We start from the raw sequence: 26,320 nt of genomic DNA on the forward strand, positions 1-26,320 counted from the left end.
ACATCAAGTGTACAAATATAACAATCTTCAGACAACCATATATCATCCATTAACTGTAAAAACTCATTTGTGTCTTTAATTCTAGAGTTAACAAGGGCTAATAAAGGTTTTAATTGTTGCTCCAAATAGGCTGAAATTGGCTCTGTGAGAGACCCTATTCCTGATACTATAGGTCTACCTGGGGGAGGAAAAATATTTTTATGTATCTTTGGTAATATATAAAATAATTGGGGTTTCGGAGTATTAACTATCAATTCTTTTAATAAATTCTCATCAATAAAACCTTCAGACTTAAATTCTTTTAGTCTTCTATCAATTTTTTGTTTTAAGTCAAAAGTTGGATCAGACAAAAGTTTTAAATAAAACCTGTCATTACCTAGCTGTTTTTTAACTTCCTTTGTATATCCCTCAACATCCCATATTACCAAAGCACCACCCTTATCTGCTTTAAGTATCACTAAATCTTTATTTTCCATCAAACCTTTTAGAGCTGCCCTTTCTTTTGATGTCAAATTATGCCCATGGTGTCTGAAGATGTTATTTTGATTTTTATGAAGTTCACCAAGTACACTTTCTTCAAATAATCTCACCCTAGAATGGTAAGGGGGTACAAAATTACTTTTTTTAAATCTAAAATCAGAAGTAGATGAAATATCACATCTAGTATGAAAAAAATATTTTAAATTCAAACTTCTACAAAAATTTTTAACATCCATACACGTCATGTTGAGACAAAAAGAAGGAGGGTACATAATTAAAGCCTTTATTCAACACAGCTTTTTCATCAGCATTCAGCTGATACTTAGTTAAATTTACTATAAGTCCTTCATCATCTATTTTTCTTCCATCAGTCTCTCGAACTTCTCCCTCATTTCTTTCAAATACTCTCTTCCGATGTTTCTTTCCACCCCTTCTAAAGGGCCCTCTTTAGATCTCACTTTTTTATGTATAGGAGAAGGTATCTCAGGTACCTCAAGGTCTGTATCCGTGCTAACTGCATTAGAGGACATTTCCGATGTACTAGATTCAGGATTATTACCATACGATGTAGATTTCAAAATTGACTTGCTTCTTTTACGCTTAATGCGTTTAGGTTTAACATTTTCACTAAAGCGCACAGCCCTTTTAGATTGTTTCCAGGTGTAGGTATTATCATTCTTGGCGTCACCTACATCTCTATTGAACTTTTTTAACTTCTTGGTTTTAACCTCAGTGTCAAAAGTATTCATTTCTTCCATATATTTATTGAACAAACCACTAAAGCCATCCATTTCACTATATTTCTGCATCAATTCTAAACAATCATCCACTTGTTGTTTAACTTTAGTTAAATTGTCTTCATAAAATGAAATCAATAGTTCAATAAACAATTTGGATGCCGTTGTCTGTATAGTACGCCATTTTGTCAAAAAATCAGCATTTTCCTTCCCCACACCCGGTTCTACATAAATTCGTAAACCTCGTGGTATTATATCAGCATTAAGATAAGCCTTAAGTAGCTTAATATGCCATATTGTTGAACGATACTTTCTTGTAATAAACGCCAGTTCCTTAAAATCATATTGCATTTGTGACATAGTACTATTCTCTGTACTACTCGTATTCATACCTTTCCACTGTCTGCCATCAAGCCAAGTCACGTCTTCCTTATCCAGACTCAAAGCATCAATGTACTTTTTCAAGTCGCCCCCTTCAGCCATCGTACCAAAAAATATCAAGTAATCCACTTGTTTTTCAGAAAAAATAGTAGTTCCAACCCGCCAATGCAGGTAACACGAATAACAGCACCAAGCCCAAATATCAACAAACGCCAAAGCAAACACTTGTGCACGTTAAACGTAAAAAAAACGCATGCACAGAAAGTATTTAAATCACCAACACAAACACAAATTCCAGCACTGCACCAAATATATTAAGTACACACTGAAGAAGCGAAATTCATTTATTCCATGGCTCGCAGACAATACGAACTAATACGTTTAAACTTCGACATATAGTGAATAATTATTGGTATATTTTAAAACAGGACCAATTTTTTGGTGGCTATTTGGATGAATATTGTAAATTTGGGTATAGAAAAGGGAGGAATATTGGTGAGTCTCTCTCTTGGTATAAAAAAATGAAAAATAACAAGAAAATTGAAAATATAAGTACAGGCTGTAATCTGTGTGGTAGATGTACTTATTGTAATATTATCCCTAAGACTAAATCTTTTACATCTATCAATACTTCTAAAGTTTTTGATATAAAATATTTGATTACATGTAAAACAGAGTGGGTTGTATATATGGCAATATGTCGATGTGGGGCCTTCTATGTGGGTCAAACGTCAAAACCTTCTAAAGTAGAGTGGCACTACATGTTAGTGACATTAAATGTCAAAGGGCACGGAGTGCCCTTTATAAACATACAATTGACCATAATACAGCCCATTTTATATTTGCTGGGATAGACACAGTAAATAGGAATATTATAGGGGACAATATAAAACATCAAATATTGGATAAAAAGGAAAGAATGTGGATTTTGACTTTAGGGGCTTTGTATAAACCTGGGTTGAATGAGAATTGTAATGAATTGTAGTTTAATGTTGGGAATTTATTAAGCTAGTACTATATATATATGTGTATATGAATGTATATATGTATACATATATATTTTTGTATATATATTTTGTGTAGTAATTTAATTTATTTTATTTTCTGGTTGTATAGGGTTTATATAATATTGTGTGATATGTCTCTTTAAGAGAGACATATATTATGGTGACTGGTATTTGTTTCTTGATCCACTGATGACGCCTAATGGGTGAAACCGGTTTGGATTTGGATTATCTATTGTCTGCGAGCCATGGAATAAATGAATTTCGCTTCTTCAGTGTGTACTTAATATATTTGGTGCAGTGCTGGAATTTGTGTTTGTGTTGGTGATTTAAATACTTTCCGTGCACGCGTTTTTTTACGTTTAACGTGCACAAGTGTTTGCTTTGGCGTTTATATATATATATATATATATATATATATATATATATATATATATTAAATATTACACATACACACACACACACACACACACACACACACACACACACACACACACACACACACACACACACACACACACACACACACCTACCTATAAATCTGTATTGTGAATGCAGCTTCAAATGCAGTAATTTTAATTTCAAATCACTGCTTTTGGAAGCCGAATTTATGACAAATTTATTCCCCTTCTACATTACAAAAGTATTACATTCCAGCTAAATAAACAAAAGAATGAAAGAATGATATTAGTCTTTTAAAGTTTCACAAATTGTCATTTCCTGAAAACTGTACTATCTAAACTTGTATTATTAGCCAGACATGAGCTTTCATATGACAGTAGGATACTCTTCCAATTGCTTGTTTATGGAGATATATACAGAAACATGAAAAATATGCTTGTTTAATTAGCAATATAAGTACTGACAATATTTAAAGATGCACAACTAACAAATATATGTCATGCAATAATTCTCAAGCCACTTGCATCTGGAAATATTGCTTACGCAGGAGAATATTGCACATCCTCATGATTACTAACAAACAAATAGCAATATATTTAGTATAGTGTAGTATACTATAAAAACATTGGGCGGCCATGGTGTTGCAGCGGTTAGCATTGCCGCATCACAGCAAGAGGTTCTCCAGTTCGATTCTCGTCTGGGGTGCCTTCTGTGCAGAATCTACATGTCCTCCCTGTGGTCGCGTGCGTTTCCTCCGGGTGCTCCGGTTTCCTCCCACATCCCAAAGACATGCAGTAGGTGGATTGGACACTCTACATTGGCCCTAGGTGTGAGTGTGTGCATATGTGTACCTTCTGTGGAAGGTTGGGCACCGGGCAACTCGACATTGTAAAACTCCACTGCCAATCATGAGCGGACAGATGATCCGCTGTGGCGACACCTAACCGGGAAAAGCTGAAAGAAGAAGAAGTGTACTATAAAAACATTGACAATATGGTGTTCTTGTCTTCCACAGCTGGGTTTCGTACTATGCCCCTCAACAAAATGCAACTCTCCCAGAATATGAAAATAAGAACAAGTGACAAACATTTCCACAACATGTTATTCTGGATTAGTAATCTGAATGTACTTTTTTGCATATATCTTGCTATTTATAATGATACATAGTAGTAGTAATATTACTATTATTAACTGGGAAGTTATTCAGTTAAGGAAGCTCCCCTCAAAAAAAGGACTATTGTGGATTTCATTAGGAACTATGGGTGATATCTGGCAGGAAAAGTTATAATTATCTTTCCCAGTTCTAATCCACCTTTTTGTAGACAGAAAAAAAATTATTATTTGAACTCTTCTTTTCCTGACTCCTACTTGTAAGAACACAACAGTAGCAGACAAAGCCACAAAAAGCTGTAACAGCACACACATACCTGACCTAACAACTTTAGAAGCCCATTAATGACTAAAGAAAATTACAGACATTTCATAACGTTACAACAGACGCGACTGCGATAGAACCGGAAACGGCAATTCAAAAAGTTAATATTGCTTTATAAGCACATTTAAGAGGGCTAATATGTCAGCCACAACTCTGTTTAATGGAATAAAACTTCTCAATACAGATGCAGTCTGCAGACACTAAGAAATTAAGTTCCAAACTGTTTGTGTCCTGCCCTCCATACATTCAGTATCGCTAACCCTTTGCATTTCCATGACATCTCATTTCTTGCCTGCTACTCGCCTCCACCTTACAATGAAAACCAGATCATTTCCCTCCATCTCCTGAGGCAACAGACAGTAGGGTTGCTACCTTTTCAAATGCCCAAAGTGGGACATTTTTTGTTCAAACATCAGATTTTTCAAGGCAAAACATACCCACGGCCAGTACAAAGAACAGAACTTCACTTTTTGCCTAAATAAACGCTTATTCTTGTAGAATTTTAGTTGCTTATTCTGTTTCTTACCACATTTAGGTGTTTCTGAAACAGAATAACTGTTTTATGCAACTATTACATTAAATATAGGTAATATGTTTGTCTTAATATCTCAGGACATTTGCCATTTTTTCAATTTTTATGCAGGACACAACTGCTCAAAGAGGGACTGTCCCTCGCAAAGTGGGACAGGTGGTAACCATAACAGACAGTTTATAAATTAAAAGTCACGAACAGGGCTTACTTTTTTTCACAAAGCGCCAACTACTGGTCTGGTGGGAAAATGAAAGCTGAATTTAGCACTTAGCCAAAAGGTGTTGGAAAGGGAGGACTGACAAGAGCTTTAGCTTTATTTTTTACCTTTTTTTATTGTAATTTCATTTGTTATCCCGAGTGTATAGTGTGCATAGCATATGCCTGTCAACATTCATGGGTACATCTCTCAACTGTAACGCTTTGGCGGGATTAATTCAAAGGCGGTTATAAATTAAAAACAATTACCTCAGTGTCTATGAACACTGCTGCTGTTCTGAGACACTTACATTCAGGACAATGCAAACTGCTGGACCTTCACAATCAAACAAAACTTTGCTCTTTCAGCTTAGCCACTAGGATTAATTCAGTAAATGGCAAAATGTAAAATTTGACATTAAGTTTTTTTTTCCCTTTCATACACAAAGTCTTTGCACTCTGGGCAGTCACCAAATGTGCCTTCTGTCACAACAACAACTGAAAACGCAGCTGAAGCAGCTATCCAGGATAGTAGAATTTGATCACCTGACGACAACCTTCTATCACAACTATTATGAATCCTTGACGTAACAATTATATAAAAAAAGAATGTGGGTAAATTGGAATGGGAAAATGTACCACTTTGGCTGTACATTTTTCCGATTTCAATTAAAAAAAAAAAAAAGAAAACAAAACAATGCATTCTTTTAAGTGAGTCGACTTGTACCACGGCTCTAAAAAGGGGGAGGTGCACGCCCCCACGCCAAGGCTTAAATACGCCACTAAGTACTCGTTGCATCTGATTTTTTATTTCCAAACATAAGAGGATGCATGCTATTGGTCAATCTTAAGGGACGTCCCAGCATTAAAGGAAATAGTAGGGGATCCACGAGCTTTTGGGTACAAAACGAAGAAAACTTTGAAACAGATGTTATGTTATAAGGAGCAACCCAAGGAATTCTTGAAGATAGGAAATATGAAACAAGGTCCATTTAAATGTAGAAATTGTGTTTACTGTAAGCATATGTTCACAGAGAAGTCTATTAAACATCCTATGACAGGTAGAGAGTTTGTTTTACATGCATATGGGAATTTCAACACAAGCAATTTAATATATTTAGCCAAGTGTGACATCTGTGATGCTTTTTATGTGGGTATGACAAACAGGAAATTTAAAGAGCGTATAGCCCGTCATCTCAGTGATATTAGACATAGAATAGTCATGAATGCTCTTAGTAAACACATTATAGAGAATGAAACAAAATGGATAATTAGACTGCAAGCACATTTATTTCCTGGCCTTAACGAAAAGATACCTATTAAGCCAGCACTCAAAAATAGGAGGCTGACTTATAAGTAAATATATTTATGTTTTTATGAATGTATTTAAAAGTTATGTATTTTATATTCCTTTCCTTTTGTTCTTATAGTTTTTAGACCATGCATTCTGAGGTTTTAAAATGTTTAGTTTGTATATCTCTCTAACTTGTTAACTGATAATTAAGCAATTATGGTTGAGCAGGTTTATTGCTTCATGTATAAATAGAGCCAGTATATAGCAGTCTAACATCACAGAGGTCTGAAGAAGCCATTTCAGTGAAAGCGCTTACCTGTTATACTTGTCGAATAAAGGAAATTTGTTTTATCCAAGGATTCATCTACTGTTTCTCCTTTATATGGATTTATGACTTTGGTTTTTGGTCTGAAGAGACACTTTATGGTAAATACTTCTGCCAGAGGTAGTCACTGAGCTGGTTTTATTATTGTCTGACATTTTTTGTTTTTTCAGTGCTCAGTGTCATTTATTTCTCAGCGGTGTTGTACATCTGTTTTATATATTTTCTTATCTACTTTATCACCATTGTGAGACCACGGCAGATGCAGAAGGTAACATTGTTGAGTTGCTTTATAACCCGGAGAAGCCGTTGAGAGATAAAAAAGTTTGTTCTCATGTTATTGACTACGTAACTAATAACGTAAATCCTCTGTTTGACTATACTGGAGAGAATACTGGAACTGAAGAGCTAAGCAGGAACGTTGACTTTGAGGCTTTAAATGAAGCAGTTACAGTATTAGAAACCAATATCCTGAAGTTGAAGCGTCTTCAACTTCAACGCTTTCATTTTGAAGCTTGCATAAAAAGAAAAGTGATTCCCCGAGGTCTTCGAGTCCTGAAAATGCCGACTACTGGTGATGCCTATCCGGAATTGCTGTATCGATGGCAGCAATTGAATATAGAGGTGAGCATTGGTTATATGTCCCTCTTAAATGAATTTTTTGCCCCAGAGGAGAAAAATTTGGTAGACTTGATTAATAAACAACAAACTGACTTGTATACGTGCTTCCCAGAAGCCTCAATTGAACCATTGATGGAACGCCTCTTGGACAGCGTCTCCCTATATGAAAGACGCTTGTTAGAACAGAAGAAGCACAAGCTCCAAAGGGACTTATATGACTTTTCACACGGCCAAGTCTTTACTTGGCCGAGAAATAATTATTCGACCCATAATAAACAGCAGAGTTATAATGGCACTACTAATAGTTTAATGTCTGATTCTGTAATGAACTCTTGAGTTCATCTTCTAGTTGTAATAATGTTTCAGTTCCTAAAAATGTTACAATGACTCTGAATGTTAATGGTAGAAGTGTTAATAATGCTAATGATAACTTAAGTAATAACAATAGTGATGAAACAACTTCCGGTGTGAGTGCAGGGAATGTATATTCATGTAACAATACCAACACTGGTGTTAACCATGTTTCTGTTGAACCTGATAATAGAGAGATAGAGAATGGAGAGAGTATAAGGGAGTCTAATCAGAATGAAATTTTACCACATCAAGTTACTGAACCTGTAGTTCGTAGGAAAACCATTAATAGTAATGTTGGATACACACATCAAATCCCTTTCCCAATCCCAAACATGCACAGTCGAGGCAGAAGCCGCTCTATGAGCAAGGGGAGAAAAAAAAGAAAAGCCCCAGTAGGAGAGTTGAGGGGACCCACTCTGAAGAAGATGTGGGAAAAGGTAGCGACCACCTAGTGTGGAATCTTTCACATAGACCGTTAGATAAATATGAGCTAGAAGTCCTTAATAAAGGGCTTTCCTTTATACCGACAACCTACAGTAACATTCCGGCTACTATTTTAGATGTCAAACTGTTTGCACGTAATGTTCAACTTAAATTGATATTTAATAATGCAGAGTGTAATACGCATGTTCCACAACTTAGGAAACCTAGTGTCTTTGTTCCTAATTTACATCCATTAGTGGATGCCTTTTGCAAAACTGCTGAAGAAGATATATATACTAACTCTAGAGGTATGCAACCCAATACTATAAAACATAATGTATCCTTCCAGCAGAAAAGAACATTGAATAATCTAAGGAAAGATAATAATATTACAATCAGACCAGCAGATAAAGGTGGCCCAATAGTTATCTTAGATACTACAGAATATCATTATTATATGCGTGAAATGTTGAGTGATACCACTTTTTATGCTTCTCTTAGGAAAAGCGGTATACAAAAACATATGTCTGTGGTCTCTAGTAGCTTGTATGATTTATTTAGAAGTGGTGTGTTTAACATTGATATGTTGAATTCTCTACTTGTTGCACATCCCTTAATTCCTATTATACATGGACTACCGAAAATACATAAAAATCCCATAAGACCACCTATGAGACCTATAGTCGCAGGCAGGGGGTGGGTTACTGAACCCCCCTCTGTGTTGGTTGAGAAAATGTTGAGACCTGTTGTTAATTTAAATCCAGTTATTTTGAGAGATACAAAACAATTTTTGCTTGATTTGTATAGAGAAACAGTAAATATACCTGTTGATTTGCCGTGTATATTAGTAACTATGGATGTCAAATCCCTTTTTACGATGATACCCAATCAGCATGGTATACACAGTATACATAGGTATTTAACCAACTATACTGATTTTTTGGATACTAAAATTTATTTTATTTGTAAATTACTTAGATTAGTGTTGGAGAACAATGTATTCTTGTTTGACAATGAAATATTTCTACAGAAGGATGGCATGGCTATGGGCACTTCGTGTGCCAATAGCTACGCCAACCTGGTGATGGCAGCATGGGAGAAGGACAAATTATTCCAGTTATCTAGCTATAAAGAATCTGTTATGTTCTATAAGCGCTTTGTAGATTACTTGTTTTTTCTCTGGAAAGGAAATGATGTTGAGCTGAATAGGTTTTTTGAAGAAGTAAACTCACTGATTATTTAAAATGTATAATTTCAATGTCCCAAGAAAGTATTCCTTTCTTAGATGTATATATTGAATGTCTTACTAATGGTAAGTTAAATACAGGGGTCTACAGGAAACCATGCTATAGAATACACTGCTACATAGAAATAGCAGGCACCCTGGATTTATTTTTAATAATATAGTAAAGGGACAGGCTATCAGAGCATCCAGGTTAAACCCACTTCAGTCTAATTTTGAGAAAGAACTTGTTGGCCTTAATGATAGATTGGTTGCTAGGAAATATAAAGATAGTGAGATAAATCAAAGTTTCCGAAACACTGAGAATATAAGGTTGAGTAAAGCATGCCCATATTATTCAGAACAAGGGTGTAGTCAGTATTTAGTATCTAGAGAGTCTGAAAGTAGTAATATCTCTAAACAGAAAATATCTTTGTTCTTTACTCATGATTTCCATCGTATCAAGGACATAATAATTAAACACTGGAATTTATTAACCATAGATCACTTGATTAGAAATATTGTTGGTGATCAACCACAGTTCTTATTTAAGAACAAGGAGAATTTTATGTCATTCTATTAGTAGTTTTTACCCTGTTCAAGCTGATCTGTGTCATGGAACCAAGCCGTGTCATAGTTGTAATTTTTGGTCTTTTATTTCTGATTAGACACATTTCGTACATTCCTTAACTTTGCAAGTACATAAATTTGATGTCACAGCTGATTGTAACGCCTAACATGTTGTTTACCTTGCCATGTGCTCTTCTTGTTCTGTGTTCTATGTTGGAAAAACTGACAGGAGACTCAGAGACAGGGTTAGAGAGCATCTGTACCAGATATGGATCAAATCTAGTATAAATGCACTATCTAAACATACTTTAGCTACAGATGTCTCACTTGCATTCATGTTTATGGTAATATATATAAATAGACCTAATGTACGAGGTGGTGATGTCAGGAATCTCACTGAAAGGAATGCAATGAAATGGATAATTAGACTGCAAGCACATTTATTTCCTGGCCTTAATGAAACGATACCTATTAAGCCAGCACTCAAAAATAGGAGGCTGACTTATAAGTAAATATATTTATGTTTTTATGAATGTATTTAAAAGTTATGTATTTTATATTCCTTTCCTTTTGTTCTTATAGTTTTTAGACCATGCATTCTGAGGTTTTAAAATGTTTAGTTTGTATATCTTTAACTTGTTAATTGATAATTAAGCAGTTATGGTTGAGCAGGTTTATTGCTTCATGTATAAATAGAGCCAGTATATAGCAGTCTAACATCATAGAGGTCTGAAGAAGCCATTTCGGTGAAAGCGCTTACCTGTTATACTTGTCGAATAAAGGAAATTTGTTTTATCCAAGGATTCATCTACTGTTTCTCCTTTATAAGGATTTATGACTTTGGTTTTTGGTCTGAAGAGACGCTTTATGGTAAATACTTCTAACTGTGAGAGGTTGTCACTGAGCTGGTTTTATTATTGTCTGACATTATAGAGAAAGGTGATCAACATAGTTTTAAGTTTATGATTTTAAAAGTAATTTATACACTATTGCGGGGTGGGAATATAAAACTTTTAACTGAAAATGAAGAGATGAGATGGATTTTAAGAATGAGCGCGTTTGTACCACGTCGTCTTAATGACAGTTTTACTTTAAAGCATTATTTAAATATGCTGCATCAGAAGATGTAATTAGAGTCATGTGACTTTTTAAAATGTATTTAAGTTATGTTGTTTAATTGATGGTATTTATTTTGCCTGAAGAAGTGTTGAAGGTGAAAGTGTTTACTTGCGAACTTGAACTTGGATTAAACATTTGTTGTTTTAGAGTGTTTCCAGTTTTCCTTTTGGACGAAATGAAGAGATGATAAAGTGAAATCTGAAATTCCTCAGAAACAAAGAGACTGAAATTGTAAAAATAAAGGTGCAAAGTGTAAAAATGAAATTGTTTTACTGAAAATATTTCTGAAACACAAGGGTTCAAAGGAATCCCATACAGAGGCATGTTTTCCCAGCGACTGGGTGAAACTACTAGATAAGCCACAGACAAATGACTATAAAATAAAAAGTACAAAATCTTCTTCCAAAAGGCAGCACTTAAATAAGTAAATTCCAACAATATTTTTGGTTGCTTTGTTTGTCAGAAACTAGAAATAATCAAAATTTAAAAACTGCATGTGTGCCAGAACAATCACAGAGTCAAAGAAACATCTCAAATACTGTGCAGAGCCATAGCAATGACATTGTGCATGGCCATGCTGATTTATTTACAAGATTAGGGTGTCTGCCAACAAAATATCGAACAAAATAATCCCTAACATTATGCAAGTGACACATGCATAAAACAAAGTGTTACCAACTCCAAGAACCAGTAGCCCTCAATAGTAGAACACAACGGAAACTGAAAAAGCTTAAGTGTCACTAAACAGGAACCGTCATAAATGGAAAGTGTGCATAAAAGGCTCAGCATTGTAAAGCAAGACACTCTTTAGGGCTGGATGCAACTCATTAGAGAATGAGGGAGAGAGAGACAAATCAAACTTATATTAACCTACAATAACTGAATGAAGTGCTCAAAGTACAGAATAATCCACTGGTTACAGTTGAAGACGTGGTCTCAAGAATGTCAAATGCTAAGTTTTTTAGTCCTAGATGCACAGCAGAGTGCCTGACAGATAAAGCTACGAGAAAAATCTCTAAATTGTAAATATATAGGTTCATAGGTTCATACTAGGCTATCTGCCCTGGGGCAATTATACGCCACCCCTTGATTTGAGTATACTCTGCCCTTTTTTAAGGTTTAGTTTACTGTGCCTCTGTCTAATAGTGACACGGGAGTAATCCCTGGGACAAACCTACGATCCCCCATCCACTTATCGAGATTCTTTTTGAAGAGATTCAGTGAGGTGCTCTGCCTCACATGAACTGGAATTCTATTCCAGAGCGAAGGGAGCCTCTGGGTTATGAACCTGTCCCTCCAGCAAGTTCTATTTATTTCTGTGCTGAGGTTCAAGTCCCTCGAGCGTGTGGCTCTAAGGGATTTAGATTTACTGAGATGGAGCATGTCCATTAATTCTGGATTTGACATAGCTTTGTATGTCAGGCATAGATCGCCTCGAAGTAGGCGGTATGCAACTGAGTAGAGCTGGAGTTTTTTTAACCGAGCAGTATATGGCATCTGTTTGAGACCCTTGATCCTCTTGGTGAGATACTTTTGGGGTCTTTCTAATTGCTGCAGGTGTCGGGTAAGGTACATCCCAAAAGGGGCATTGTATTCTATGATGGGCCTGATGAGGGATGAATAAAGGCACGATTACCTCTCTTGATCTAGATGTGAAACCCTTCGTGATGAGGTGGGCTATGTAGAAGGTCTTTCTAACCACTTTGGCAATGTGATTTTCAAAGGAGAGATTACTATCAACTTGGGTCCCCAGGTCCCTAATAACTTTCTCTGTACTTAATGGGTTTCCGCCTATGTGGTAATTTGTGGGCACATTGTTTTTGCCAAAGGGTATGACTATACATTTTTTGGCATTTAGCTTTAAACCATGGTGCTGGCACCAGTTATCTGTCTCTGTGAGATCTTTTTGAAGGATGTTTGTGTCAGCTGGAGAGTTGATTATGGCACCCGGTTTGCAGTCGTCTGCGAACTTGGTGAGCCATAGTCCTCCCACGTTTGCCTGTACCTTGGAAAAGTATATACCGAACAAGAGTGGTCCCAGGACAGAACCCTGTGGGACGCCACTTGTGACCGGTTTTGAGTCTGACATGGCTCCAGAAACTCTCACTCTGTGGGTTCTGTCTTTGAGCTAGTTTGCGACCCATCTTGTGACATAGGGGTTTATATTTAAGCTGGATAGCTTATCTATGATGCCCGAGTGGGGTATTGTGTCAAATGCCTTTGCAAGGTCCAGATAGGCTGTGTGGACTACCTTCCCTTCATCTATGGCTTTGGTGACTGTTTCAAAGAAGTCAACCAGGTTCAAAAGGCAGGATCTGCCCTTGACAAAGCCGAACTGGGTAGGATCTAGTGTCTGTAGGTCCCCAATGTCTTTGTTTATGAGCTCCATGATGATCCTCTCCATAGCCTTGCAGACTAAGCTAGTCAGGCTTATGGGGCGATAGTTTCCAGGGTCCGTAGATGCTCCACCTTTGTGGAGTGGGACCACTGTTGCTGTACGCCATTCTGTGGGCACATATCCTGTAGTGAGGCTGAGATTGTATAGCTGTTTTATTTGCGAGATTAGTTCCTCTTGTAGTTCATATAGGACGCAACCTGGGACGCCATCTGGTCCCATGGAAGCAGTGTTTTTTGCTTTGGAGAGGGCAGCCTTCACCTGAGCATCTGAGATGTTTGGGAGGCAGCCCTCTGCCGGGATAGATATTTGCTCTTTTGGGGGGGGTGGAGAGGTTTGCACTGAACCTGTCTGCCAGGATATTGGCGATGTCTGTGGGTTCAGTGTATTCTTTGTCATTTAGAATCAACTCAGAACAAGTCTGGGAGTTGCATCCCAGGTTTCTAACATAACTGAAAAAAGCCTTATGATTGTCTTTGGTGTCCTGTGCAATTTTTCTCTCGAAGCTGGCCTTGGAGGATTTTATGAGGGATTGTAATTTTTGTTAGTACTGATCAGAGATGCCTTCCCTATTAGGGATTTTGCTCTATCATGTAGTAGCTTCCTCCTTCTGTTGTACAGTTTATTTATGGCAGGGGTCCACCAGACTGGACGCCTGCCTTTGGATGATTGGGTCTTGGTTTTGTTTGGGATAGCATGATCCATGCATTCCTGGAGATGTCCGTAGAATGCATTTATATAGGATTCTGCAGTTTGGGCTGTAGTTTCCACTGGCCCTGGGGCCTTGAAGGATTCCACTTCGGTTTTGAGAAGTGAGAAGTTCACTTTTGAGAAGTTTTTCACTGTGGTTTTCTGGGCAGGGTGGGGTCGGATGTGGACATCCAGTGAAATTAATTTATGGTCTGATCTTACCAATGAGGGATATACTTCTGGTGTGGAGCATAGAGTCCCCATGTTGGTAATGATCAGGTCTAGTATGTTGTCCCCTCTTGTGGGAGTGGTGACTAGTTGTTCCATAGCATTTGAGTTTATAATTTCCAGGAATCTTTGGGCTAAGGTGCTGGGGCTTGAGTAGTGCTTCCAGTCAATGTTTGGGTAGTTGAAGTCGCCCAATATAATGGTGTTTGGTGAGATCTTCATGTTCTCCAATGTTTTCAGGAAAGCCGAATGGGATTCCTGACTTTGAGAGGGTGGTCTGTAGGATGCTATAAACTGAAAAGCAGCCTTGCCCACTGTTAGTTGCACATGGATGGTCTCCGATACTTCGTGCAATACCACTAACCTGGAGGTGTGGATATCCTTGATAAATATGGAAACTCCCCCTCCTTTTGTGGTTCGGTCCGGGTTTTGGGGCCGAAATGCATGATATGAGGGATAGCCTGGTAGTGCTGGGGTGCTCTCTGGAGCCTTGAACCAGGTTTCTGTCACTGCACAGATATCAATGTTCTCCATACTGAGGAGAGCTTTGAGTGCGTGCATCTTGAGGTTAAGACTTCTGGCGTTTAGCAGCATTACCCTTAGTTTCTTGTTCCTTGTGCTGTCTATGGGGGTGGGTTTGACTTTTGAGCCTTGCCTAAAAAAGGCACTATGGGGTGGCAAGAGCCTTTGCCAATATCCGAAAGCCCAGTGGTGACAGGTGCAAGCCGTCCCTAGCGAAGCAACGTGGCTTGTCGAGCATGTCATCCCAGGCTGACAGACACTGGATCCCCTTTGAATGACACCAAAATTTTAGCCAATTGTTAAAATCGATCATTTTGTCTTTGTACTGTGGCATCATTCTAGGTGAGGGTAAGATGCTGCTCAAGGTCAGGGTCATACCAGCCTGGGCTACATGATCAGAGAGCTCCTCTATGTCTCTTTTCATGTAGTCCAGGGAGGTACATCTCAGGTCATTCACACCAGCATGTACAATGACCGAGTCATATTTGCATTTGCTTTGGAGTGACCTGAGTGCTTGCGTTATGTGGCGGATCCTAGCGCCCGACAGGCAGCTCACTGTGACCTTCTCTTTATTCAGCCTGGTGAGCGGGACGTCAGTGTGTCTGACAATAGAGTCACCTATAACAAGAGTATCAGGTGTGTTATTCAGCCTTAAGGGCTGTGGCTGCTTGGCACACTGACTTTGTGGGTTATGTGTTGTGTGTGTTTTGTTTTGAGGTAGCGTTTGCTTGGATGTCTGCTTTGGAGGTCTCTGTTGCTTATGTAGATTTTTATTTAGAGCCTCCGAGTATGTTTTTGTGTATTTATGTGTTTGGTTCGCTGATGTGGTGGGACTATGTGATACTGGAATTGTGTTGTGTGAGGTTACCTTCTCCTCCTGACTGGTTACACCAGTTCTGAGATGAGAGAGCTCAGCCTCCAGTTTGGCTAAATAGTTGCATCTCTCACATATATTTGAACCTGTTTGGAGGAGGAGAGGGTTGTCCGTGTACATGAGACAGTTGTAACATTGCCTCAAAATTCCCAGATTCACCAGCTGGACTGGAGAGGAGACCATTGACTGACCTTTGGACATGCTAGAGCAATAGGGAAACTGAATATAAGACGGACCAATAGAGGACAGGGTAATCGTAGAGAGTATAAGAGTAAGTAGTGCTTATGGTTTAATAGTGCTAACTTGTAGGATTACTTAATTGGACCAGTGAAGGGCCTTAGAATGAGAATATGGTGTTTAAATTGAGAGATAGAGCAGTTCTAAGGGCAAAAGTGAAGAGCAGACTTTGTGGAGCCAGGAACAGTTTAAACCCAATTAGGTGGCGCTGCCCGTTGTTGTGCTATGCTCAAAAACGCGCAAAACCGCGCAAAAGAGGGTTTTAAGAGAGGAAGATGAAGGAGTTTTGGAATTGACCCAGAATGGCCAATAAAACTACAGTTTCAAGTCAGTAACCACTCCCACAGGGGCAGACAGGCTGCTCAATGTTTTTCACTGCCATTGATCAACAGAGAGACTTTCTTTTAGCCCAAGCAAAAAATGGCCTCACAGAAACTTACAAACAGTTCAAGAACAGCAAGCCTGTAAATGAACTTTTTTAAATCTCAGAAAAGTGGGAAAAAAGCAAGATTTTTTTTTGTTTTTTTGTTTTTTCAGAGAGATCAGAGGTTAACAAGTATCAGCAAGTTATAACAGTGCAGTAAATGACCCCACACAAGAGTGCTAGGCCAAAGACAGATAAAATGCAAGTTTTGAGAAAAAAACGATTTTAAAAATAAGTGCAAACAGGAAATTCAGTAAACAGCTCTAGGTTGTGCTCTAAATACAGTTACTAATGCAGAAATCAAATTTAACAAGCCAGAAAATGCTCAAAATAGGCGGCTATGCAGAAAAACTTAGCAAATAAACAGAGGAAAAATACTTAAAGTCTCAAAAGTGGCTCCTTTCTTCTCTCAGCGTTTTCTCCTCTTGGTGGGTGCTTCACCAACAGCCAACAAGCCTGAAAAGACGCCAAAACCACGAGGCAACCAGGTTTTAAGAGAGGAAGATGAAGGAGTTTTGGAATTGACCCAGAATGGCCAATAAAACTACAGTTTCAAGTCAGTAACCACTCCCACAGGGGCAGACAGGCTGCTCAATGTTTTTCACTGCCACTGATCAACAGAGAGACTTTCCTTTAGCCCAAGCAAAAAATGGCCTCACAGAAACTTACAAACAGTTCAAGAACAGCAAGCCTGTAAATGAACTTTTTTAAATCTCAGAAAAGTGGGAAAAAAGCAATGTAGGTCATTTGGTCTCTAAGTAAAGCTTTAGAATATGTGATACATAACGTTAAAGAGTTAGCTACAGGAAGTTGCATGGCACATACAAACCTGCTTTCTAGACAATTCCGCCTAATTAACCACATGGAAATTAGTCATATACAGTGTCTCAGTCTTATTTGGTCACAACTGAAGAATTGCATGTTTCTAACTCCTTAGTATCTTCAAATGGTGCTCACCCTTATTTCCTGCAGTGTCAGATAACTAATAGTAAAATCATAGCTATCCACCAACATCACATCTCTGCCTGCACAGACTGCCGAGGGTGGTTGTAACGACCTCTTTCCCGCTACTCCTCACTGGTAAATTTGTCATTCTCTCTTCTCAATCAGATCACTTTTGATACTGTCATCCTGTTTCACTCTGACTCATCATATCACCCTGAAGTTTGCCCACTACTTCTACCTCCATGTCCTGTCAAGCACCATTATCATTTGTGTGTGTGTGTGTGTGGGTGGTGTGTGTGTGTGTGTGTGTGTGTGTGTGTGTGTGTGTGTGTGTGTGTGTGTGTGTGTGTATACATAGTTATATATATATATATATATATATATATATATATATATATATATATATATATATATATATATATATGTATATAAACATATACATATAAAGTGTGTGTATATATCTATATGGGTCTACTTCATATGATCTAAATTTCATATGATTAAAATTCATTTGACCGAAACCAAATGACCTACATTTCATTTGACCTATCTGCAGAGCACTGTAAGGCAAGTAAAAGGTATATGCCCTGTTCCCCACTCTAGTGCGACCCTGGAGTTAGAATATATAGTTGGGGGGTGAGGGGCACAGCCCCCCATTTTGGGGTGTGTATGTATATGCTTTTTTGCCATTCATTCTCTGTGTTTTGAAACTCGCTCTAGTGGATCATGGCATTTCAAATGGTTACCATTTCAAGATTGTCATAGTAAACTAGTATACATATATACATATACATATATATATATATATATATATATATATATATATATATATACACATATATATGCATACATATATATATATATATATATATATATATATATATACACACACACATACTCTAATTAGCTGAACGTTTGGAATATCAAATATCTTTATGCTGGCACAAGCAATCAAACAGTCAGATGACTGCAGTGTGCCGGCATTACTTTGTGCAAGAACGGGGCAGAGTAGTGAATGGGAATCTGCCCTTTTACTGCTGTATGATTTCAGAGTTAGCATATACAAGTAGCAGGGGACAATTGTTTTTAATATATAGTTTGAATTTTAATCTTTTTAGATCCATATTTTTACTTTTGAGATTTTGGGTGTTTTATTATGTGGATGAAACTCATATTTTATATATATATATATATATATATATATATATATATATATATATATATATATATATATATATATATATATATAAAAAACTATCTCTAGCTATACATATACATAGATGTGCATCTATCTATAGCGGTCTCTCTCTGTCTATACATCTATACACATACAAACACATGTATGCATGTGTACCCGACTGTCTGGCTAGACGTTATTTTTTAGCTCATATCTTCTTAACTCACACTACGTGATATCCTGTTCTCCACAGTAACAGCATCTCAAGTTCTTTCATATTTCTCTCTAGAACACGGACATTTTATAGTATCACCATCTAACACTGCACCTTTCTACTTATTCATTGTCCTAGTCATACTGTTAACTGTGTGTCCCTAACTCTCCTTTCTTCCCATCTATACTTTCTTCTACATTATGACCTCTCTATCCAATTTCATTTAAAGACAATTGCTACCATAATAAACACTTAAATCCATATTTCAACAGGTCTGACTGCAATGGACTTGTATGGAATCAATCCTAGGCAAAGAGCTGTTCCTTAAGCCGAGATCTCTACTTTTGTTTCAGTAACCCATATCTCTGTTTTGTAGTTTACTTCCTCAGTTGTCCTTTACAAGAGCACTTGCTGACTGTATTGGTCATAAATGAAGACTACTATGAATCCTTTACATCTTATGAAGGCCATCAGCCAACAATGAAATTCCACTAATTTAACACAATCTGCTATATCTCCTTAAACAAAAACTGAACACTGTGTCACATGAGTCCTCCATCTAATCTTCTGCCAAAAATAACTGTTTTGTATCCCCTCAAGCAAATAATCATGGAATTCTTCCAGTGTTATGTCCTAATGTCCTCTCATTCAGTCAAAAAACACCTCAATTTATCAATCAAAAAGGTCTACATGATCAAAATACACAGTAAGTATGCACAAAATTGTTAAATGCCTAAAGATGGTTTTTCATCGTTAAAAATAAATTAAGTCAAGTGTTCAGAAGACTTACCCTATAAGTGGACTCTTCTGTTGCATTATGACAACTACTCGCTCCAGTCTGTAGTTGACTTTTTTGCACTGATGGTGAAGCTGTCTTCCCAACTACCTCCAGGTCTGTTTGTCCAGATAGGGAAGTGCTGGTAAAATCTTCATTTTTTGAATGCCTTCTGCTGTGCTTCAATTTTCCTGCAGTATGCTGCTCCTGTCCACTGACAAATAACATGGCTAATAAGTATTAGTAAATCACATGCTTGAAATACTACTGCTGGAAGAAACTGTTAAGTTCTTACTTGTTCAAGGATGACAAATTCAAAATGGACAACAAATCTGTAACTAAAAGCTTACATGGTTGTTATTTACATAAAATTGGTCAGCATGAATTATGATTTAATGGCATCAAAATAAAAGCAGAACAATAAACTGGGTTTGTATGTTGTTTTGCAGAAATCTATCGATCATATACCTATCTATATTATGTATCGATATACACATCTTTTTCTGGAGCTACTCAAAGTTTACAACATTGCTGTAGAAGTGAGTGAGTTATCACAAAGTAACTGATCTGTTTTAGCAATAACTGCAGTGAATTTACTCTAGTCAAGACGCAGCTGAAACTGCACACAAATATTCAAGACAAAAAACACAGTGTTGGTGCAGTGGGAGAAGTTATATGTACTCTCCAATAACAAATTTTCCAACAATATTGCCTTCTACAAACGTTTTGTGGACGACGTATTTGTGCTCTGGAGAGGGACTGGAAATGAATTTACTGAGTTCCTTGACTACTTGCGTAACACTACAGGTTTTTTGAATTTACTAGTCATACTTATATGTATTATATTGAGAAGTTATGTACCTACCATAACGTTCCATGTTAGTTGTCTTCTTCTCGCCTTCTTTCTTGCTGGATGGGTTCGGAGCCAATCCTTGGCTCCAACTCGGCCTATACTAAAGCTCGAGAGCTATTTTTACCGGCTCGAGGCTCCCCTATACCCCACAATGCTAGGCGCTAACTACCCAGATCTCATTTGATAGATACCACCATAGCAGTTCTGATCCCAGAACAAAGGAAAACGAGGAATACCTATATATATAATGTACCCAGAAAAAGGGGCAACCATGGGAATCCAAGCTGGGATGAAAGAAGGCCCAAAAAGATCCTTTCGGTCTGTCCAGGCTAGGGGGTTGGAGGGTGGGACGCAAGAAAGAAGGTGAGAAGAAGACAACTAACATGGAACGTTATGGCAGGTACATAACGTCTCAGTGTTAAGTTGTCAATCTCGCCTTCATTCTTGCTGGATGGGACCGCGTCCCTAGCACCTCAGCCCTGGGTGGCTCAACGGAACAGACTCTTGAGGACGGTGGAACCAAAGTTAGCTCGGCTTCTGGAAGCCATGTCCAGTTTGTAATGAGAAATAAAGATATGAGGAGAGGCCCATGTGGCAGCCGCACAAATGGAGTCTATAGGTAACCTAGCCTGGAAAGCTATTGACGTAGCTAAGGCTCTAGTTGAGTGGACTCTAGGTTTTGAAGGAAGTTCTTGACTCCTCAGTTCATAGATGAAAGTAATCACAGAGGCTAACCATCTGGAAAGGGTTACTTTGGAAACTGGAAGGCCTTTCTTCCCTTCCGCATAAGACAGGAAGAGCTGCTCAGATTTCCTAACTTGCTTGGTTCTATCCAGGTAGTAACGAAGTTGACGATGAACATCCAAAAAAATGCAACTTTTGTTCCGCTCTGTTGGAGTAATTAGGGAAGAAGACTGGGAGATCGATAGTCTGGTTTAAATTTGCCTCAGAAGATATCTTGGGTAAAAAAGATGGGTTAGTTCTGTGGGATAACCTATCTTTATGGAAAACTAGGTAAGGAGGACGAACGCAAAGGGCGTGAAGCTCTGAGTCTCTCCTCGTGGAAGTTATGGCCACTAGAAATAGTTTTCCATGAGAGTAACTTCAAGGAACAGGAAGCCGCAGGTTCAAAGGGAGGGAGAATCAAAGAGGTTAAAACCAGATTCAAATCCCACTGTGGCGCGGGATCTCTGATTGGGGGCCTGAGTAAAATGATGCCCTTAAGGAAGCCTTTACAAAGTTTATGGGGCATAGCATTGGAGTCTGACAGGCCAACATGAAAATTTGAAATGGCCGCTAACTGAACTCAGATAGTGGACGAAGAAGAACCTGATTGAAAAAGTTCAGCCAAGAAATCTAAGACTGACTGGATAGGTGCCGTGAAAGGATCCATGTTTCTAGTCTCTGCCCAGAAGGAGAAACGTTTCCATTTGCTAGCATAAATCCTCCTGGTAGAAGATTTGTGGGAAGCTAGAATGATGTCACGCACCGAATGGGAAATAAAAGGAAGCCTGGCTAAGTTTGGAAGTGGAGCAACCAAGCTGTGAGGTTGAGAGAGAGGAGGGAGTGGTGCAGCTCGCCCGACTGATGGGTCAAAAGGTCTGGCACTGGGTCCAGATGCCAGGGCTGCTCCAAGAGGTAACAATGCAGGAACGGAAACCAATTTGTCGAGGCCAGTAAGGGGCAATGAGGATCATTGAGGATCTCAATGCGGTAGCTTTCTGAATCAGTTGTGTGATTAATGGAAAGGGGGGAAAAGCGTACAGAAGACCCCGGGGCCAATCGTGGACTAGAGCATCTCTGGGGTGGTGGCCGGGAAGAGAGTGAAGAAGTCGTGGCACTTGCTGTTTTGAGGTGTTGCGAAAAGATCGCAGCAAGGCTGACCCCATCTTTGGAAAATCTCTTCCACTACTGACTGACTGAGAGACCACTCGTGCGGCATGAGAATGACTCTGCCCAGCCTGTCCGCTATTACGTTGGACTTCCCGGGGATATGCGTTGCTATCAGAAACCGCTGAGAAGAGATCACCCACTGCCAAAGTCTGAGTGCTTCTCGACACAAGGTGTAGGACTTGGTTCCGCCCTGCTTGTTGATGTACAACACTATGGACATATTGTCCGTCTGAACTGCAATAGTCCCTATGGGAAGAGAGTCCTGAAGGGCTTGCAACGCTAAAAGTACTGCTCTCATCTCCAAGACATTTATGTGCAGGTGGCACTCGAAAGGTTGCCATGTGCCCTGGACTGTCCTGCCCTGAAAATGCCCCCCCCCACCCGATCAGGGAGGCGTTCTTTGTCACCGTAGCAACTGGGGGGGGGGACAAAGGGTCTGCCCTGAACGACTTGCAGGGAGACCATCCACCAAGACAGGTGTTTCTTGCATGATTGTGTGATTAAAATGCTGTGAGACATTGGAAGCTGTTGAAAGGACCACTGGGAAAAGAGCATCCATTGAAGGATCCGCATGTGAAAGCGAGCTAGGGGAAGTAACGTAATGGCAGCTGTCATGAGACCTAAACTCTTCAGTACAAACCTGGCCTGGATTCTGTTGCTCTGAAGAAGGATGTGAAAGTGTGTGCGAATATCTGAAACTCTCTGTGCGGTTAGTTTTACGGTTAGTTTGGCTGTGTCCAATATAGCACCTATAAAAGTAATAGACTGACAAGGCGACAATGCAGACTTTTTGAACTTTATGGAGATACCTAGCTCTTTGCAAGTTTGAATGGTGTAATCTCTGGAATGAAGAAGTTGATGCCTGGTGGTGGCGGTAAGGAGCCACTCGTCCAGATATGGAAACACCTGGAATCCTTGACATCTCAGATGAGCCATAACCACTGCCATGCATTTGGTGAACACTCGGGGGGCTGTAGTGAGACCAAAGGGCAGGGCCCTGAACTGGTAGTGACTGGCCCCCAGCCAGAAGTGGAGAAACCTCCTGGAGCGCCTGTGCATCTTGATGTGGTAGTACGCATCCTGAAGGTCTATAGAGCACATCCAATTGTCCTGGCCCAAAAAGGGTAGAATGGACTGTAGCGTGACCATCTGGAACTTCGTTCTTTGGACAGACCTGTTTAGCCTGCTGAGATCCAAAATTGGTCTCCAGTCCCCTGTCTTTTTTGGTACCAAAAAGAACTTGGAGTAGATTCCGGATCCTTGCTTGCCTGCTGGGACTGGTTGGATGGCTCTTTTTCTTAGCAGTTTTGAGATTTCTAATACTGCTTGTTCCCTTAGACCGGGTGGAACATCTGGAAGGGGCCTTTTTGGCTGTGCTGGGGTGTGGGCAAAGGGAATTTCGTAACCCTCGGATATGATTGACCGTACCCATTTGTCTTGAGTGAGGGAAAGCCAGGCTTCTGGGTACAGTGATAATCTTCCCCTGACTGCCTCCGAAGGCGGACAGTCGGGCAGCATCTCAGGGATGCTGGAAGGGCTGGCCAGAGACAGCTTCTCTGCTACCCTGATTCTGCGGACCCCCTCTGCCCCTAGGGCAGCGTCTGTTATTGTCCCCCCCCGCCTCTAGAGGGGAACTCACCTCGTGCGTCAGGCGTGACTCCCTGTGGTTTGCGAAACCACATTTTTCCACCCTTCTGACCCTTAGGGTATGGTCTAGACGGGGTGGAAAAACGGACTCCCACGGCAGAGAGAGTCTTGTCATCCTGTTCGCATCTGGTCAAAGTATCCTTCACTTGAGGTCCGAACAACGCCGAACCATCAAAGGGGGAGTTTGTGAAGGATGCCTTGAAGGGGTCAGCAAAGTTACAAAGCCGCATCCAGGCGTGACGCCTTAAGGCCATGCCTGTGCCTGCAGCCCTACTCGCCCCATCTGCCGCATAAGAAATAAGCCGCATGGAGGAGTTAACAATTGAGTTCAGCGTTGCCAGCTGGGAGTTGATTTTGTCTTGAGACCCCGCAGCTGTTGGATCCTGTAAAGTATCACCCATTTCTTTGAGCATGTCTCTTTGAAGGCGGGTGAAATGACATAAGTAATTCAGCGACCGCATGGTAATGGTCGCTGAAGAAAACATCCGCTTGCCGTACCTATCCATAGTCCTAGATTCCTTATTAGGAGGATGGATCAGTACTGAAAGATCAGCCAGTTCCTTCTTAGTGGCCGCCGCCACCACCATGGCATCAACAGGGACACCTTTGGTTAAAAACTATTTATCAGAAAGGGCTGTGATAAATTTTGAAGGCCTCCGTGGGGTAGGTTCCATGGAGTCAAGGGCCGTCCATGCCTTCCGCACCACCACTTCCATAAAGGGGGTCAAAGGGCGGAGACACCCAGGAGGTGGAAGGACGAAAACCAAAAGCCTCTAGGTAAACCGACTCATCCTCGGAAGGATTGAGGGTAGACCAGTTGCCCCGCTGTTTGAGGATTTCAAGGATGTCAGAAAAGGAGACATCCTCAGAGGGGGACTGTGGGGACCCTTCCAACTCATCCAAGTCGGTGTCGGATGTGACGGACTCAGGAGAGTCCACATGCTTCCTCTTGCATTTCCTTTTCTGAGGGGGCTCCCCTGAAGGATCAGGGGAGGCCTCGGAAGAGGAGGATGCTCCCAATGGGGGCACCTGAGGCGCTGGATCTCTGCGGTCGGGGTCGAGAGAATGGGTAGAGACCGTGGCAGGCACAACAGTGGGAGGAGCTGAGGGAGCTGACCGAGGAGCAGGCACAGGGGCCAGCACGCTCCTCATGACCTCGAAGGCACCCCTATCAGGCAGGGAAGAAGGCCCCTGCTCCGAAGAGATAAGGACCCCTCCCGGCACCGAGAGGGACAGCTCCGAGGCCGATGTCGGGGCCGAACTTACCTGTGCCGGGGCTCCGAGAGGGAGAACAGTGTCGGACAAGGGTCCGATGCCACTCGCCCCCTCGGAGCCGACAAAGGGAGTCTCAACACCCGGATCCTTCCAATGATGGAATGATGGAAGAGATCGAAGCCGAAAGGTGTGGTATCGGTTCCGACGTGTCGACGGTCCCGGCTCCCACGAACTCCGGCTCCGAGTTCAAAGGAAGAGTCGGAGGAGGAATTGACGATAGAATGGGGATAGCCGCTGTCTGTTGAGAAGGGCTCTGAAGCATCTGGGCCAATGCCTCCGACTTAAGGAGTCTATTAACCACCCTCTCGAGGTCGTGCTCTGAAAGCCTGGAAAACCAAGAGGAATGGGACCGATGGCTCCACTCCGAAAGCAAAGATCATCTCGGTGCCGAATGGACAGACTCCAAAGAAGGAGACCTGGAGCGCTTACGGCTCTCAGACGGTTCCGACACAACTATCGGGGCCGACTGAGTCTTGGTAGGATCGGCTCCAATCAGAGCCGACGTAGGAGCACTAGAAGCACCACTAGACGAAGGCTCGGTTCTTGGAGCCGACGGTTTTGTGGGCTTCGAAGGTTTGCCCGAGGACTTGGTCTGGGAACCTTCGGGTTTCAACAAGCCTCGTAATATGAGCTTGTTCCTTCGTTCCTGCAGGACTGTTGGACTGAATGCATGGCAGACAGAACAAGAGTCCTGCAGGTGCAGAGGGCCCAGGCAATAAACACAAGAAAGAAGTGTGACCGTCTGTCAGAGACATCTTCTGACAGCACGAGTCACACTTCTTGAAGCCTGAAACCCTGGAATCCTTAGACATCCTGACAGGGATGACAAGTCACAAACACATCAACAAACACCCACACTCAAACTTACTCAGTCTAGACACGCACACACACACACACAAAGACTAAGACTGTTTAAACTGAAAAATAGAAAATCTTATACTAAATATAACCAAAATAAACTAAGGATTAAGCTAATGTCTAAACTAAAGTTAGCCAAAGGCCTAGTAATCTAAGGAGTGGGGTTGGTAATGAGAAACAAACCCAAAAAGGGAGCTATCTAGGAGGGGATACACTAGAGGG

The 26,320-nt window shown here is 40.3% G+C and overlaps 1 protein-coding gene across 1 annotated transcript in view; it reads right to left on the reverse strand.

Moving 5' to 3' along the window:
* LRRCC1 (leucine rich repeat and coiled-coil centrosomal protein 1) overlaps positions 1-26,320 on the reverse strand; it is a 1,845,576-nt gene that overhangs the window by 1,284,363 nt on the left and 534,893 nt on the right. Inside the window, exon 8 of the mRNA XM_044066062.1 lies at positions 19,588-19,786. Coding sequence (XP_043921997.1) covers positions 19,588-19,786 — 199 coding nt within the window. The remainder of the gene's footprint in view (positions 1-19,587; positions 19,787-26,320) is intronic.

The sequence above is a fragment of the Protopterus annectens genome, chromosome 3.part0 (genome assembly GCF_019279795.1).
Source record: "Protopterus annectens isolate FY-2018-M chromosome 3.part0, PAN1.0, whole genome shotgun sequence".
Lineage (NCBI taxonomy): Eukaryota > Metazoa > Chordata > Ceratodontiformes > Protopteridae > Protopterus > Protopterus annectens.